At 44.8% G+C, this 15,547-nt stretch overlaps 1 protein-coding gene across 2 annotated transcripts in view; it reads right to left on the bottom strand.

Moving 5' to 3' along the window:
- Positions 1 to 14,786, bottom strand: part of EHD3 (EH domain containing 3) — a 107,432-nt gene extending 92,646 nt beyond the window's left edge. Inside the window, exon 1 of one of the 2 annotated variants that reach the window (XM_073628288.1) lies at positions 14,128 to 14,786. In XM_073628288.1, coding sequence (XP_073484389.1) covers positions 14,128 to 14,354 — 227 coding nt within the window. In that variant the 5' untranslated portion in view covers positions 14,355 to 14,786. The remainder of the gene's footprint in view (positions 1 to 14,127) is intronic. The other variant, XM_073628289.1, reaches the window with a different exon arrangement.
- Positions 14,787 to 15,547: the final 761 nt, after the last annotated feature.

Below are 15,547 nucleotides of genomic sequence, written 5' to 3'. Positions count from 1 at the left end.
GGAGTGAAGAGATCTACAAATGCTTCAAATAGTGGAGAACGTCCCCTGATACTGGAATCTCGTGAGACTTTACGAGATTACAGCACCAGATGTCAGTTTATCAAGCAGTGATAAATTATCACCGCTCAACGGCGTGGATTAATGTTAATAAAATAATGTGTCCCCCTACATTATACACATATGTATACACACACACACACACACTATATATACATGTATACACACACACATGATATATATATACATATACACATTATATGTATATATGTATAAATATGTATACACATAAATATGACAGGGGGACATGCTTACAGTGTTGGGGGGTCTGAACGAGGCATAAGGAAGTTAAAAATCTTCCTCCTTCCCCCTCAGATCCCCCCAGATTTCCTCTTCACTCCCCGATTCACCACCTCTGAGATGGTGAACCTGGGAGTGTGAATTCTGACACAGATCGCCAGTGAAGCGGTGAGATCACCGCTTCATAAACTGGCCGTTACTGTGTCATTCAATGAGGATTCTCCGTGTGTAGAGATAATCGGCGGGAGAACAAGTTCAAACATGTTCTCCCCCGATTATCACTGTTTCATAAACTGTTTATGGACTGTGATCTGCGGTGATCCTCGGGATCACCGCTGATCACTGCTTCATAAACGGACACCTAAGTCATAAGGTGAGAGGCTGCAGCAGGGGGCTGATTTGGCTCAGACACTTGTGAACACAGCCAAAAACTGCATGGGCATCATTGGCATTTCAGGACATGTCTAGAGCCGAATGGCTGAAATCATCCTGAAAGAGGAACAGAGCTGGACATTGGAGAGGACTTTCTGCAGGGGAGGAGGTGGGCACTGCAGCAAGAGCAATCCTCGTCTGCCTTGTTCATTTTTTTTTAGTTTTAAACAATGTGGGCAATATATATCTTTTAAAAATATAAGCTACAATTTAGCCTGCGGTGAACCCGATGCTTTGTTCTGCATTGGTAAAGCAAGGGGTCATGTTAAACAATGGAGGGCTCCTCTAACAACCCCTAGAAAACCAATATTCCTGTACATTCCATTTAAAGTATAACTAAAGGCAAAACATTTTCTTTTAGTTTTGGGTAGAGTCAAGAGGGATTAGAACCCCTGTCAGTTTTTATTGCTGTCTGTGCCCCAGTTAGGGAGATTCAGATTAATTGTATAATGGAAATAAGGGATGCTTCCTATTCCATGTGTATGTGGCCTTACTATTCTTGATACTTGTATTCTTGCTATGCATTACCTACAGTTGCGAGCACTGATATGATCAAGCTCCTCTGACCCCTTTGTATTTACTGACATGTTATTGCTTTTGTCGATTTGTTTTATTGGGACTGCAAAACTAATAAAAAAAGATTAAACATAATTCTCCTGCTTTACTGAGCATAATATTACCATAAAAACACAGCTATTGTGACTTTTTATCTGTGAGCATGTCTTGGTAGCGGACAAAGGCTTTGGCTCTATAAAGACATTGGGCAGTTCCCATACTGGCAGTTTGCAGGTGTCACGTGTGTTAGGCTCCATGCACACTGGAGCTCAAAAACGGCCGTTTTTTGGCGTTTGGGCGTTTTTTTTTAACAGCCCATAAACTCCACTCTATGTTATCCTATGTGTTCATGCACACATGGAGGTTTTTTAGCTTTTATCAGCAGTGGAGTTTATGGGCTATTGTTTGAACGCCCAGAGCATTAAGCCTTGTCAGGCGTTTCTCTGCCAAAATCAATGGAACCCATTCACACCAGAAGTCGGATCATGATGATTCGACTTGCGGTGCTGAGAATGTTGAAGGGGAACCCCCCCCCCCCCAATGAAAAAAAAAATTGGCATAGGGTCCCCCCCCCTCAACGATACCAGACCCTTCGGACTGGTATGGATTTTATGGCGTGGGGTCCCCCCCACAATCCATACCAAACCCTTATCCGAGCACGCAGCCCAGCAGGTCAGGATATGTGGGGGGACGAGCCCCCCCCCCCTCCTCCTGGACCATACCAGGCCACATGCCCTTAACATGGGGGGTGGGTGCTTTGGAGCAGGGGGGCCCTGGGGCCCCCACCCCAAAGCACCCTGTCCCCATGTTGATGAGGACAAGGGTCTCTTCCCGACAACCCTGGCCGGTCGTTGTCGGGGTCTGTGGGCGGTGACTTATCGTGATCTGGAAGCCCCCTTTAACAAGGGGCCCCCCCAGATCACAGCCCCCCACCCTAGGTGAATGAGTATGGGGTACAACGTACCCCTACCCATTCACCTAAAAAAAAAAAGTGTCAAAAATAAAACACACTACACAAGCTTTTAAAGTATTTTATTAAAGCATCTCAGGGTCTTCTCCCTCTTCTGGTGACATGTTCTCTCCTCCCTGGTTCTTTTCCCCTCTGCATGGTCCTCTCTCTCTTCGCTATCGTCTGCTCTTTTGCCGGGTCTTCTCCTCTCTCCGGGTCTTCTCTGCGCTGTCCTCTCTCTCCGCTATCTTCTGCTCTTTTGCTGGGTCTTCTCCCTCTGTTCTTCTTCCGATGTTGACTCGGCGTGATCTCCCAGTGTAATGCTGGGTCCGCCGTGTGCAAAGACTTATATTGTCATGGGGCGGGGCCACCTGCTGACGTCATTTGTAGGCCCCACCTCCTTATGACGTCATCGTCACATCATGCCCCGGGTGGTGACGTCATAAGGAGGTTGGGCCTCCGAATGACGTCAGCAAGTGGCCCCGCCCCATGACAATATAAGTCATTGCACACGGCGGACCCAGCATTACACCGAGAGATCGCGTTGAGTCAACATCGGAAGAAGAACAGAGGGAGAAGACCCAGCAAAAGAGCAGAAGATAGCGGAGAGAGAGGACAGCACAGAGGGGAGAGAACACGTCGCCAGAAATGGGAGCTTCTTTAATAAAATACTTTAAAAACCCATGTAGTGTGTTTATTTTTGACACTTTTTTTTTAGGTGAATGGGTAGGGGTACGTTGTACCCCATACACCCTGTTAAAGGGGGCTTCCAGATCACGATAAGTCCCCGCCCACAGATCCAGACAACCACCAGCCAGGGGTGTCGGGAAGAGACCCTTGTCCTCATCAACATGGGGACAAGGTGCTGGGGGGGGGCGCTCGCTCGTCCCCCCACTTATCCTGACCTGCCGGGCTGCGTGCTCGGGTTCCCCTTCAACATCTTCAGCACACAAGTTGCACAGCAAGTCGGATCATCATGATCCAACTTCTGGTGTGACTTCTATTCAAATCAATGGGCTCCCATAGGGAACCATTGATTTTGAATAGAGGCAGAGAAACGCAGCTAAAAGCTAGCTAAACACGCATTGACGCCAATGCAAAATTCTGATAAAATCACGTTTTTAAAGGCGCGTTTTCCTGCCAGAAATCCGACATCCAAAATGACTTTGAGCGTTCTGTGTGCCTAATAGAGAAGGAGGATGCTGGGACTTCTCCAGAGCTGCAGGGGTTAATGAAGCAGTAAGTATAACCAGCCGCAGTAACATACTCAGTGCTGTGGACTCTGACTTTTACATAACACATCAGGGACAAATTCCAGCTCAGTTACTGATACAATCTTAATAGTAATTACAGACTGTGGGGGAGATTTACTAAAACCAGAGAGTGCAAAATCTTGTGCAGCACTGCATATAAACCAATCAGCTTCCAAGTTTTTATTGCCAAAGTTTAATTGAACAAGCTAAAGTTAGAAGCTGATTGGCTACCATGCACAGCTGCACCAGATTCTGAGTGCTCCAGTTTTAGTAAATCTCCCCCTGTTTGTGACCTGTGACAAGTTGCCTTTAGCCCTCATTCACACTGAACAAGGCTTTGAAATCGTGCAACTTCATCTGAAGCCACATGATTTCAAAGCAGCATGTCCATGCGACTTCGGGTGCAACTTGAAAGACATCTGTGTGGCCTCATGCAGATGTCTATTGAAGTTGCAACCGAAATGGGCAAAAGTAGTGCAGGAACTACTTTTGTAAATCGGTGAAGTGCTGCAAAGTCGGTGTTGCACTGATTGGAACGGTGCAGTTGCCGGCGACTTGAAAATCAGTTCAGTGTGAACCTGTCTAAATTGTCCCTAGTAGGTGTAAGAATGTGAGTTAGGGACCTTAGATTGTAATCTCCTTGAGGGCAGGGACTGATGTGAATGTACAATATATATGTAAAGAGCTGCGTAAATTGACGGTGCTAGAAAAATATCATAAATAAATAAAATATCAACATTCTAACCATATTTTAAAATATAATCTGTTTTCAGAAGATGTCATCACTGGGTCTCTGTGTGTCTCTATGCAATGTGGCAGATCATGGCTGTGGGAGGGGCTTGCAGGCTGCTGTACATAGCTTCCTGAAAACATGACAACACCCGGCCTCAGTGCTCCTCTCAAGAGCCCTCAGTTCTGATGCCACTGTGAGCTGGCGCCTGGGAGGAGTTATGCAAATCTCAAAATGCCTTATAGGTGGATGTCTGGAAATGGGTGTTTCTATGCAGTCTATACAGTATTTGCATGCAGTCCACCATAGGTAACGCCTCCATGTGATGCTGACCCTCCATTATTAAAGGAGCTGAAATCCACTGAATGAAGGGTGGGCTAGGGACAGTCAGGGAGAGAGGAAAGAGCTAGATGATGCTTGATGTCCTCAGCCAGGAAATGAGGAGAGCTCTATCTGACTTGCAGCAGCTTCTAACGCATATTGTAAGAAGCTCACAGTGTGCAGTAAAATCAGAGTAAGCAATTTCAGTACAGGAGAGAAACCTGTACAACTGTGCAAGACTGAAGGTAGGGCTGGAGTTCCGCTTTAATAAAACAATGATTGAGCCCCCGGCAGCTCCACACTTCCTCCCTTCTGATTCAAGCCAATCGATACTTTTCTGAGTATTATAGATGCAATCAGAGAACACTAATGTAACCCCCCCCGGGGTATATCTATAGATCCGCTACAAAGGAAAGGACATACAGCACACCAACTGCAGGAAGACATTCAGGATAGAATCCTCTAACATCTGTCCATAACGATACTTAAGCCTGGCACATACAATGAGATCATCCGACATCATCCGACAAATGATCGGCCATTTTTTATATATTTTTTACATGCCAGTCTCATATCGAAAATGGAGAGGTTACTAAAGCATGAAAATTCTCGAATGACATAATACAAATTTGGAAATGATGTAATGTTGTGTATTTGTATTGTATTTTCAGATAAAAACTGTACTGATGATTAACCACTTGCTTACCGGGCACTTATACCCCCTTCCTGACCAGGCCAATTTTCAGCTTCCATCGCTCTCACACTTTGAATGACAATCGCTACGCAAACAAAAAAAGACCGTAAATTTGGGGAAAAAAGCCCCAAAACTTCTTTTTAGATTTTGTTATAAAATTTTGCAAACAGGTATTGTTTCTCCTTTACTGATGGGCACTGATGAGGCGGCACTGATGAGGCGGCACCGATAAGTGACCCTGACGATGAGGCAGTGATGGGCACTGATTGGCAGCACTAATGGGCACTGATAGACTGCACTGGTGGCACTGAGTAGCAGCACTGGTGGGCACTAAGGGGACCGATGCCCCTCTAACAAACGCTGGTTAATGGCTTTCTTCTTTTCTTCATGCTGACAGCGTGAAGAAAAAAAAAAAAAAAAAGCTGATAACCAGCTTCTGTTTACTTCCACGATCACCTGTCATTTGCTGACAGCTGATCATGTGGTAAAGGGCCCGCTGTGATTGGCCCTTTACCTCGATCAGTGATCAGCCGAGTACCAGGGGGGCACACCTACGTGACGTCCTCCCAGCATTTTAAGCCCACGCTGTAGCCGTCTTAAGTTGAACGGCAATCATACAATCTGGTATTGTACAAGTAAAATGTTTGCGGATAATTTTGAATGAAAGCTGTGTACTAACGATCAGATTATTGCACGATCGCTTCAAAAGCAATATTTTTTGTATGATATTCTGATCTTGTGTAGTAGACTTTTAGGGTACTTGCACAGATTTTTTGCATTTAGATCAGAAAAAAGAAAAAAACATCTTGATTCCTTAAAGTGGTTGTAAATGTAGGTTTTTTATCTTAATGCATTCTATGTGTGCAGCAGCCCCCTCAGCCACCTAAAAAATACCTGAGCCCATCTCGATCCAGTGATGTCCATGAATGCCTCGGTCGTCCGTGACTCTTCCTCCTGATTGGCTGAGACACAGCAGCCATGCCATTGGCTCCCCCTGCTGTCAATCAAATTCAGTTAGCCAATGAGAAGACAGAGAAAGTGGGGCCTAGGCACAGCTCCGTGTCTGAATGGATACACGGAGCTGCAGCTCGGCTCGGGTACCCCCATAGCAAGCTGCTTTCTGTGGGGGCACTCAACAGGAGGGAGGAGCCAGAAGCTCCAGCCAGGGACCCAAGAAGAGGAGGATCTGGGCTGCTCTGTGCAAAACCACTACACAGAGGAGGCAAGTATAACATGTTTGCTATTTTAATAGAAAAACAAAAAACAAAAAACAAAAAAATTTTACGATCTCTTTAACAAGTGGGGCTTGGGCATCCATGTGGAAGAGGTCTTTTCAGCTGCTTCTATCACTGACGTTTTGGGCAGGCTGGAAACTACACCTGAGAAAGTGGGGCTGCAAGACCCCTCGAAATGTGTTGTAAAAAGTTTTTCTAAAGATTTAAGCAAATAAAAGTCAAAATGTCCCAAACTTTGTTCACTTGAATAGCTATGCTGATCAAGGAATCTTCATCATCTGATTTACTAAAACCGGAAAGTACAAAATCTGGTGCAGCTGTACATGGTAGCCATTTTTTTATGAAAACTTGTGCTGGCCATACACTATATGAAAAATAAGCCAAACCCATTTTCGAAAAACAAACATTCGGTCGTGAGCGCAAACGATAGTGCCATCTTGTAATGACCGATAAAACGCTCAGTGGACATAAATGAATGTATTTTTTGTTCGTCTTTTTACATATACCTAGTGCAGACAGTTCGGACGGGAAACACAATAACCTTTCAATTTATCATTCGTTCGGCAGAAAATTTCCAAACTTATCCTCCTTATCCTTTTTTTGGCTCAAAAACGTCTCAACGATTATCGATTTTATGCCCATTAACTGGCCGAAAAACAAACGGTCTAAATGACTGAATTTCGGCTGATTTTTCGTATAGTGTATGGACAGCATTAGGCTGGCCAAACACGGGTCGAATTTCGAAAGAATTTAGACAATGTAGACAATGGCGCACAGGCACACTGAGCGTGCCGTTTCTAAGAAGGATCGCGCCGTTAGTGGCGGCTCCCGCGCATGCACGGGAGTGACGTCATCGCGGCTCCGGCCAGTCACAGCGCCGTAGCCGCGATACCCGGAAGTCACTGCGGGGAGATATGGTGGCGACGGAGGAGGGGAACGTGGACCGCTTTGGGGGCTTCGATCTCAGGTAAGTAATTTATAATGAGCTAGTATGCTATGCATATGCCTTTGTCTTGCAGGGTGTTTATTTTTTTTTTCCAGAGGGTTTACTTCCTCTTTAATTGAACAAGCTGAAGTTAGAAGCTGATTGGTTACTATGCACAGCTGCAGCAGATTCTGAGTGCTCCAGTTTAATTAAAGGGGTTGTAAACCCTCATGGTTTTTCACCTTAATGCATTCTATGCATTAAGGTGAAAAACGTTCTGTAGTGCAGCAGCCCCCCAGAGCCCCCCTTTTACAGACCTGAACCCGATCGTTCCAGTGACGGGGACGAGCACACCAGCACCAGCCGCTGTCTTGGGTCCTCATTGGATAGATTGATAGCAGCAGCAGCCATTGACGCAGCAGCATGCCTGCATGAGTGCCCCTATAGAAAGCGGCTCTCCGTGGGGGCACTCGAGAAGAGGAGGAGCCAAGAGCACCACTGATGGGCCCCCGAAGAGGAGGATCGGGGCTGCTCTGTGCAAAACCCTTGCACAGAGGAGGGAAGTATAACATGTTTGTTATTTAAAAAAAAAAACACTAACATTTAAAATCACTTTAAATCTCCCTTGAAGTGTTGAATGGCAACAGTATGTCTCCCTGATGCATAAAGCCTTGTTTATACCTGTTTCGCTCTGTGAAGTGCAATCTGCAGTGGATCTCTTTTCACAGAGCAGTGCAAGCATAGATAGATAGATTTTCTCATCTAGCCAAATGTTTCGGAGAGGTTTAGTATTACAGTGAATATTTTCCCATGCTTGGAATTTCTGGAATTAATGTTATCCATAAATCTGTACATACTAGGAAACATCTGTATACTGTATAGTGATGTATATATCTTTAGGGAGGTGTCATTGCTGTATCTGGTAGATAACACATGGTGGGGAGCAGGACCAGCTGTTTAATGGGCTCCCTATGGACTGTACTTAGGCTACATGGGTGTGTCTGTGCTGCTTCTATCTGATGTGAGAAGAGTGCATGTGTTTTCTTGAAACTTGGTGTGATTTGTGTATTTCTTCCAGATCTGTGCAGTAATTCAGTGTGAAACTTTCCCTCTGTGTAGGATCTCCCTGAAATAAAGACCGGTCACTGCTGCTCTCTCTTCTTGTGCAGAGTGACTGGTCTTGTCTCCGCCCCCCTCCTGTCGTTTTCTGCAGGCAGCCTGTAGTGGGCGGGGTCTGCTGGGTCCCTCCCACAGCTCTTCCCTCTGTACAGACTATGTACAGCACAATGATGATGTCACTGCTACTTTTACAAGATAATATCTGGGTTTTGAAAGGCATTCAGTGCACACAAAGTGGATTTATATCCTTTGTGGCTATTGAGGAAGACATTTAAATGAAAGTGAGTGTGCTCAGAGTTCAGATTTCATGAATCAAGACTTTTTGTAAAGTTTTTGTAGACTGTGGTTTGTGGTTTGAGCCCCAATAAACATGAAACAAAATAACAGAATTCCAGATAGCGGATACAACGATAAGGAGGTGAACCAATTTCTATGGCGCTGGCTGCAAATCCAGATTTTCTCCTTTAACTGGAGAGAGAACGATTCCCAGAATACCGGTTTATACCGGAAGCGGTGTGATCTGTGTGTACAAGGAATCACGTCTCTGCATTTCTAAACCTGCTGACAGCGAGTCAGACCTTGTCTAGGTGGCCTTGACACGTCACATGACTGTCACATTTATTCTCTTTATATACAGTATAAGGACACCAGACATATCCTATGATGACTACAGTGGTAGATTTCTTCGTCTTAAAGTGGTTGTAAACCGCGGCTGGTAAAAAGAAAAAAAAAACACCTGTAAGGAAATTGTATAATGTGCTAGTATGCATTACATACTAGCACATTATGGAATACTTACCTTAGAACAAAGCCCTCCCATGGTGCAATGTCACCGCAGAGAGGGCTGACCTCTTCCCCCGGTCTTTCTTTGGGATTCACACACTCGAGCTGTGTGATTGGCCAGAGCCAAGATGACGTCACTCCCATGGGAGCCCTCGGTTCCGGCACAAAGCTCTGAAGTTCTGGCGAGGTATGCCGGACCTTCAGAGAGCATGTTCCAGTGACGTCACTGGCTGCATGCAGGGTGAATATCTCCTATACATTGCACGTTTAGCAGATATTCATTTTATCTACAGGTAAGCCATTATATGCCTGCTGCAACCTCTCATCTTGTGATGTGCTACAGAGTTGCAATGTTGCAGTCTGATCTCTAGGGGAGAGGAGACTGAGGAAATACTTCTTCCTGCCTGCAGCAGAGTGTTGATATTTCAGTCTAGGGACGGTCACTTGGATGGAACACAAACAACAACATGGATAGCTTTTTCATTATAAAAAAGGAAAAGGGTTTTTAGAAAAATGACTCAGTTGCTGTATACTGTGGCATGTCAGGAATTTATTCATGCAGACTTGTAAAGGTATTTAACTGATTGCCGATCGCTCCCTGACCGATCCTACAGGCGAAATCATGGACCTGTACATGATAGCCTCTTCCGGGTTTGCGATGCGCACGCGCGCTGCTGGCGACCAGCTCCAATCAGCGGTCTGGTGGACCTGATGATGTCTGCTGGGACCCGCTGATCGTTCACGAGAGAGCCAGAATGGCGGTCTGCCTATGTAAACAAGGCAGATCGACGTTCTGTAAGTAGGGGAGACAAAGATCCTGTGTCTATGCTAAGCAGGAACACGGATCTCTGTCTTCTCACAGCCAAAGCACCTCCCACACAGTTAGCAAGCACTCTAGGAGCACATTTAACTCTTTGATTGCCCCTGATGTTAACCCCTTCCCAGCCAGTGTCATTAGTACAGTGACAGTGCATATTTTTAGCACTGATCACTGTATTGGTGTCACTGGTCCCCAAAAAGTGTCAGATTTGTCCCCCACAATGTCGCAGTCGTGCTAAAAAATTGCTGCTCGCCGTCATTACTAGTAAAAAAAAAAAAAAGGAAAAATTCCATAAATCTTTCCGATAGTTTGTAGGCACTAACTTTTTCGCAAACCAATCAATATACACTTATTGGGATTTTTTTTTATCAAAAACATGTAGCAGTATACATATTGGCCTAATCTGATGAAGAAATTTGATTTTTTTTTTTACATTTTTTTATTGGATGTGTTTTATAGCAGAGTAAGTAAAAAATATCGTTTGTTTTTTTTTTTCAAAATTGTTGGGCTTTTTTTGTTTATAGCGCAAAAGTAAAAACTGCAGAGGTGACCAAAAGAAAGCTCTATTTGTGGGGGAAAAGGGCATCAATTTTATTTGGGTAAAGTGTTGCACGACCGCACAATTGTCAGTTAAAATAACATAATATCATAATAATGGTGCAATTTGCAAGTGCAGAGCTTGGTAAAAGGGTGAAAGCTCTGCTGACTTCCATCATCCAATTATGACAAGCAACAATGCTTTTTTTTTATAGTTTATTTTCCTTGCATGTGATTGAGTAATCTTTACAAAATTAAGCTTCACCTCATTTAATAAGTTCTGGCGCAACCGCACCTTGTAGAGTACATAGGCTACTTGCATTTAGTAAATCAACCCCAAAGGATTTGGCTGTTTATAAAGTCACAGACATAAAGTAAAGCACGGGAAAGAGTCGACAAAACCTAGTTAGATTTTTTTTGGTTGCAGCATTATTGTTCTACACCCAGTTCCAGATACCAGGATCACAAACCTCAGCATTCCCTATCAGCCACAGCCAAGCTGGGACTTGTAGTTCTTCAGGACTAGAGAGCAGTCAACACCCCTGCCCCAACTGTTTACACTACTGCTAACTACTGCACCCCCCAGACCAAACTACTCATCACTACTACTAACTACTGCACCCCCCAGACCAAACTACTCATCACTACTGCTAACTACTGCACCCCCCCAGACCAAACTACTCATCACTACTACTAACTACTGCACCCCCCCAGACCAAACTACTTATCACTACTACTAACTATTGCACCCCCCCAGACCAAACTACTTATCACTACTACTAACTACTGCACCCCCCCAGACCAAACTACTCATCACTACTACTAACTACTGCACCCCCCCCAGACCAAACTACTTATCACTACTACTAACTATTGCACCCCCCCAGACCAAACTACTTATCACTACTACTAACTACTGCACCCCCCCCAGACCAAACTACTCATCACTACTACTAACTATTGCACCCCCCCAGACCAAACTACTCATCACTACTGCTAACTATTGCACCCCCCCAGACCAAACTACTTATCACTACTACTAACTACTGCACCCCCCCAGACCAAACTACTTATCACTACTACTAACTACTGCACCCCCCAGACCAAACTACTCATCACTACTGCTAACTATTGCACCCCCCCCAGACCAAACTACTTATCACTACTACTAACTACTGCACCCCCCCAGACCAAACTACTCATCACTACTGCTAACTATTGCACCCCCCCCAGACCAAACTACTTATCACTACTACTAACTACTGCACCCCCCAGACCAAACTACTTATCACTACTACTAACTACTGCACCCCCCCAGACCAAACTACTCATCACTACTGCTAACTACTGCACCCCCCAGACCAAACTACTCATCACTACTGCTAACTATTGCACCCCTCCCCAGACCAAACTACTTATCACTTTTACTAACTACTGCACAACCCAGGCTGTAGATCAGAGTTGTCCCATTCCCATCCCTTCCACTTTTGCAGTTGCAGTCTTACTCTATTACTTTCAGTAAGGCAGTACAGTGACCAACAAAGATATGCCAAAGGCTGATCAACACACAGCAGCCAATAGAAAAACATTTCTTAACTGGCAAGACTGCAAGAATCCGAAACGCTGCTATTGATGACGCTCCATATCCCTGTGCGCCCTGGCAATGATCTACATTACATCGCACAGTAAAATACCCGCCCCACCCAGAGAATGAACTAACTAATGCGGGCACTGACATCTCTAATGTTAGCTATCATAGATGGTCTTTGCCTTGATGTAGTGAATACACTCATTAATAAGAAGAGATACTTCCAGAGGCCAGGGAACCACAAGCCTCAGCATACCCTGCCAACCAGAGCCATGGTGGGTCTTGTAGTCCTTCAGCACCAGAGAGCTGTCCATAGCCCAGCCACAACTGTTCAATATTACTGCTAACTACTACACCCCCCCTCCAACCCCAACTGTTCAATATACTAACTACTACACACCTCCAACCCCAACTGTTCAATATACTAACTACTACACACCTCCAGCCCCAACTGTTCAATATACTGACTACTACACATCCCCAATTGTTCAATATAATAACTACTACACACCCCCAACCCCAACTGTTCAATATACTAACTACTACACATCCCCAACTGTTCAATATACTAACTACTACACACCCCCCAACCCCAACTGTTCAATATACTGACTACTACACATCCCCAACTGTTCAATATACTAACTACTACACACCCCCAACCCCAACAGTTCAATATACTAACTACTACACATCCCCAACTGTTCAATATACTAACTACTACACACCCCCCAACCCCAACTGTTCAATATACTGACTACTACACATCCCCAACTGTTCAATATACTAACTACTACACACCCCCAACCCCAACAGTTCAATATACTAACTACTACACACCCCCAACCCCAACTGTTCAATATACTGACTACTACACATCCCCAACTGTTCAATATACTAACTACTACACACCCCCAACCCCAACAGTTCAATAAACTAACTACTACACATCCCCAACCCCAACAGTTCAATATACTAACTACTACACATCCCCAACCCCAACTGTTCAATATACTGACTACTACACATCCCCAAATGTTCAATATACTAACTACTACACACACCCCTAACTGTTCAATATACTAACTACTACACCCCCCAACCCCAACTGTTCTATTTCCTAACTACTACACACCCCCAACACCAACTGTTCAATAAACTATCTACTACATGTCCCCAACCCCAACTGTTCAATATACTAACTACTACACATCCCCAAAACCAACTGTTCAATCCTACTTGTGCTTATCCTCATCAGTTGAATAATGCTACTGTTAACTACTACACATCCCCAACTGTTCAATACTACTGCACACACCCAGCCCCAGATGTTCAATACTAAAACTAACTACTGCACACCCTTAGCTGTTTATTACTGCAACTACCTATTGCACACCCCCAGCTGTTTATTACTACGGCTACCTACTGCACACCCCTAGCTGTTTATTACTGCAACTACCTACTGCACACCCCTAGCTGTTTGAAACTACTACTAACTGCTGCTGCACATCCCTAGCTGTGAAGCACTACTGCTAACTACTGCACATTCCCATCCATCCACAGCTGTTCTGTGCTACCACTGCACAGCCCCATCCGTTCAATAATACTGCTAACTACTGCACATCCAAAACTGTTTAATACTACTGCACACCCCAGGTTGTGGAGCATCTCTTTAGACTATCCTTCCACTCTCCATCATCTTGTTTGCTCAGGCAGCGCAAAGGGCTGTAAACCATCAGAACCAATCAGAAATCTATCAGGACTGGAAGAAACTGAATCAGTTGGTTGCCACGGGTGATGGCACACTTAGTATCACCATTGCCCCTGGCAACGACCCCCATCACAACTCGCCCAGCAAATGACCCCAGTCACCCAGAAGCTAGAATTACCTGATGAAGGTGGTCTTCCCGGTGGAGTACTGTCCCACCAGCAGCACCATGGGCTTGTTATCGAAGTCAGCGTCCTCTAGTGCCGGCGAATGGAACTCATGGAACTTGTAATACTCCTCCAGGGGGAGAAGCTTGGTCTTGTAGAGCTTCTTTAGCCCATCGCTGACCGTCTGGAAGACTTCGGGGTCCTTCTTTCTCCGATCATCGGTCCCCAGCCAGCTGAACATGGTGCAGATACAGGCAAGAGAGGCAAAATTAAATAAATCTAATTACAAATTCAGCAGCAAAAATATATTTTTTTTAAAAATCTGAGATTTGCAGAAGAGCTGTCCAAGGCCAATGCTGCAGCCTGATGATGGGCAGATTATAAAGAAGAATGCTCTCTTTTTTTTCTTGCTATTGCTTCTGCAGCTGCTGATCAAGGCAATCACTGGCAATGACTAGGTAGGAGAATAATGTACAAGGGAAGAATGATGTTCTTTCAGCTGTGTGCTGCTGCTGATGGGAGGTCAGAGCAGAGGATCTAAAGATGCACATCAGCCTTTTCCAGCTGGATTTAAATGCCAGCAACCCAGGAAACCGGTGTACACCGGAAGTTCCCATCTCCTGGCAAGCCGCCCCCCCAGCAGTGAGCATGGGGTGAAGCCGAAGAGGGCGGAGCCAAGTTGGTGAGTGCGGCTCTGTCAGATCCCGAGCACTGCAGTGACGGGGCGGGGCTGATCCAGCGCTGGTACAAGCATCGCCGTCTGCCCTCTGCGTGTGCCGCACTGACATCTAGCGGCCGGTGGCGATAGCGCTGTTCACCTTTGCTGTTCTAAATTTAGTCTCCTGCTAAAAATAACCTGTGACTTCATTACTTGTTTTCTTAGCTATCGTTGTATAACGGCCGTGTGAACTGTGATTAATGTGTGAATAAACTACTTTATAGGTTTAACAGCCCAATAATGACTGTCATAGGGTAATTCGTTGCTTTAACCCATTGCAGGCAGATTGCAGTGGTGCTTCAAGTGCGAAAGGGATTCATTCAGTGAGGGGAATGGATCAAAACTGGAGTAGTTGTTGGCAACCAGTCAGCTTCAGGTTGTTCAGTTAAAGCAGTATTAAACCCAAAATTATTAGATTGCAGCTTACCAATTCTTAGATGTGGTGGCTGCATTCGGTTCCTTTTTAGGCTTTCTTTCTTCTTCTGGTGATCCAGGCAGCAAGTCTGTTGTTTTTCACAAACTCAAGCTCTCCAGCAGCATGTATCAGTTTACAGGGATGAGACAAACCACTTAACACTGGCAGGGGTGATTAAAATTAGTATATTTTATTTATTGATGCAAAACCTTTATCTCAAAAAGAAAAAAAAAAAAAAAAAAACGATTTGCTGTAACTGATCATAAAGTGTGAACTGGAGTCTGGCTTCAATTTTTTTTTT

The sequence above is a fragment of the Aquarana catesbeiana genome, linkage group LG04 (genome assembly GCF_042186555.1).
Source record: "Aquarana catesbeiana isolate 2022-GZ linkage group LG04, ASM4218655v1, whole genome shotgun sequence".
NCBI lineage: Eukaryota > Metazoa > Chordata > Amphibia > Anura > Ranidae > Aquarana > Aquarana catesbeiana.
This window is presented reverse-complemented; position numbering and strand designations above follow the sequence as displayed.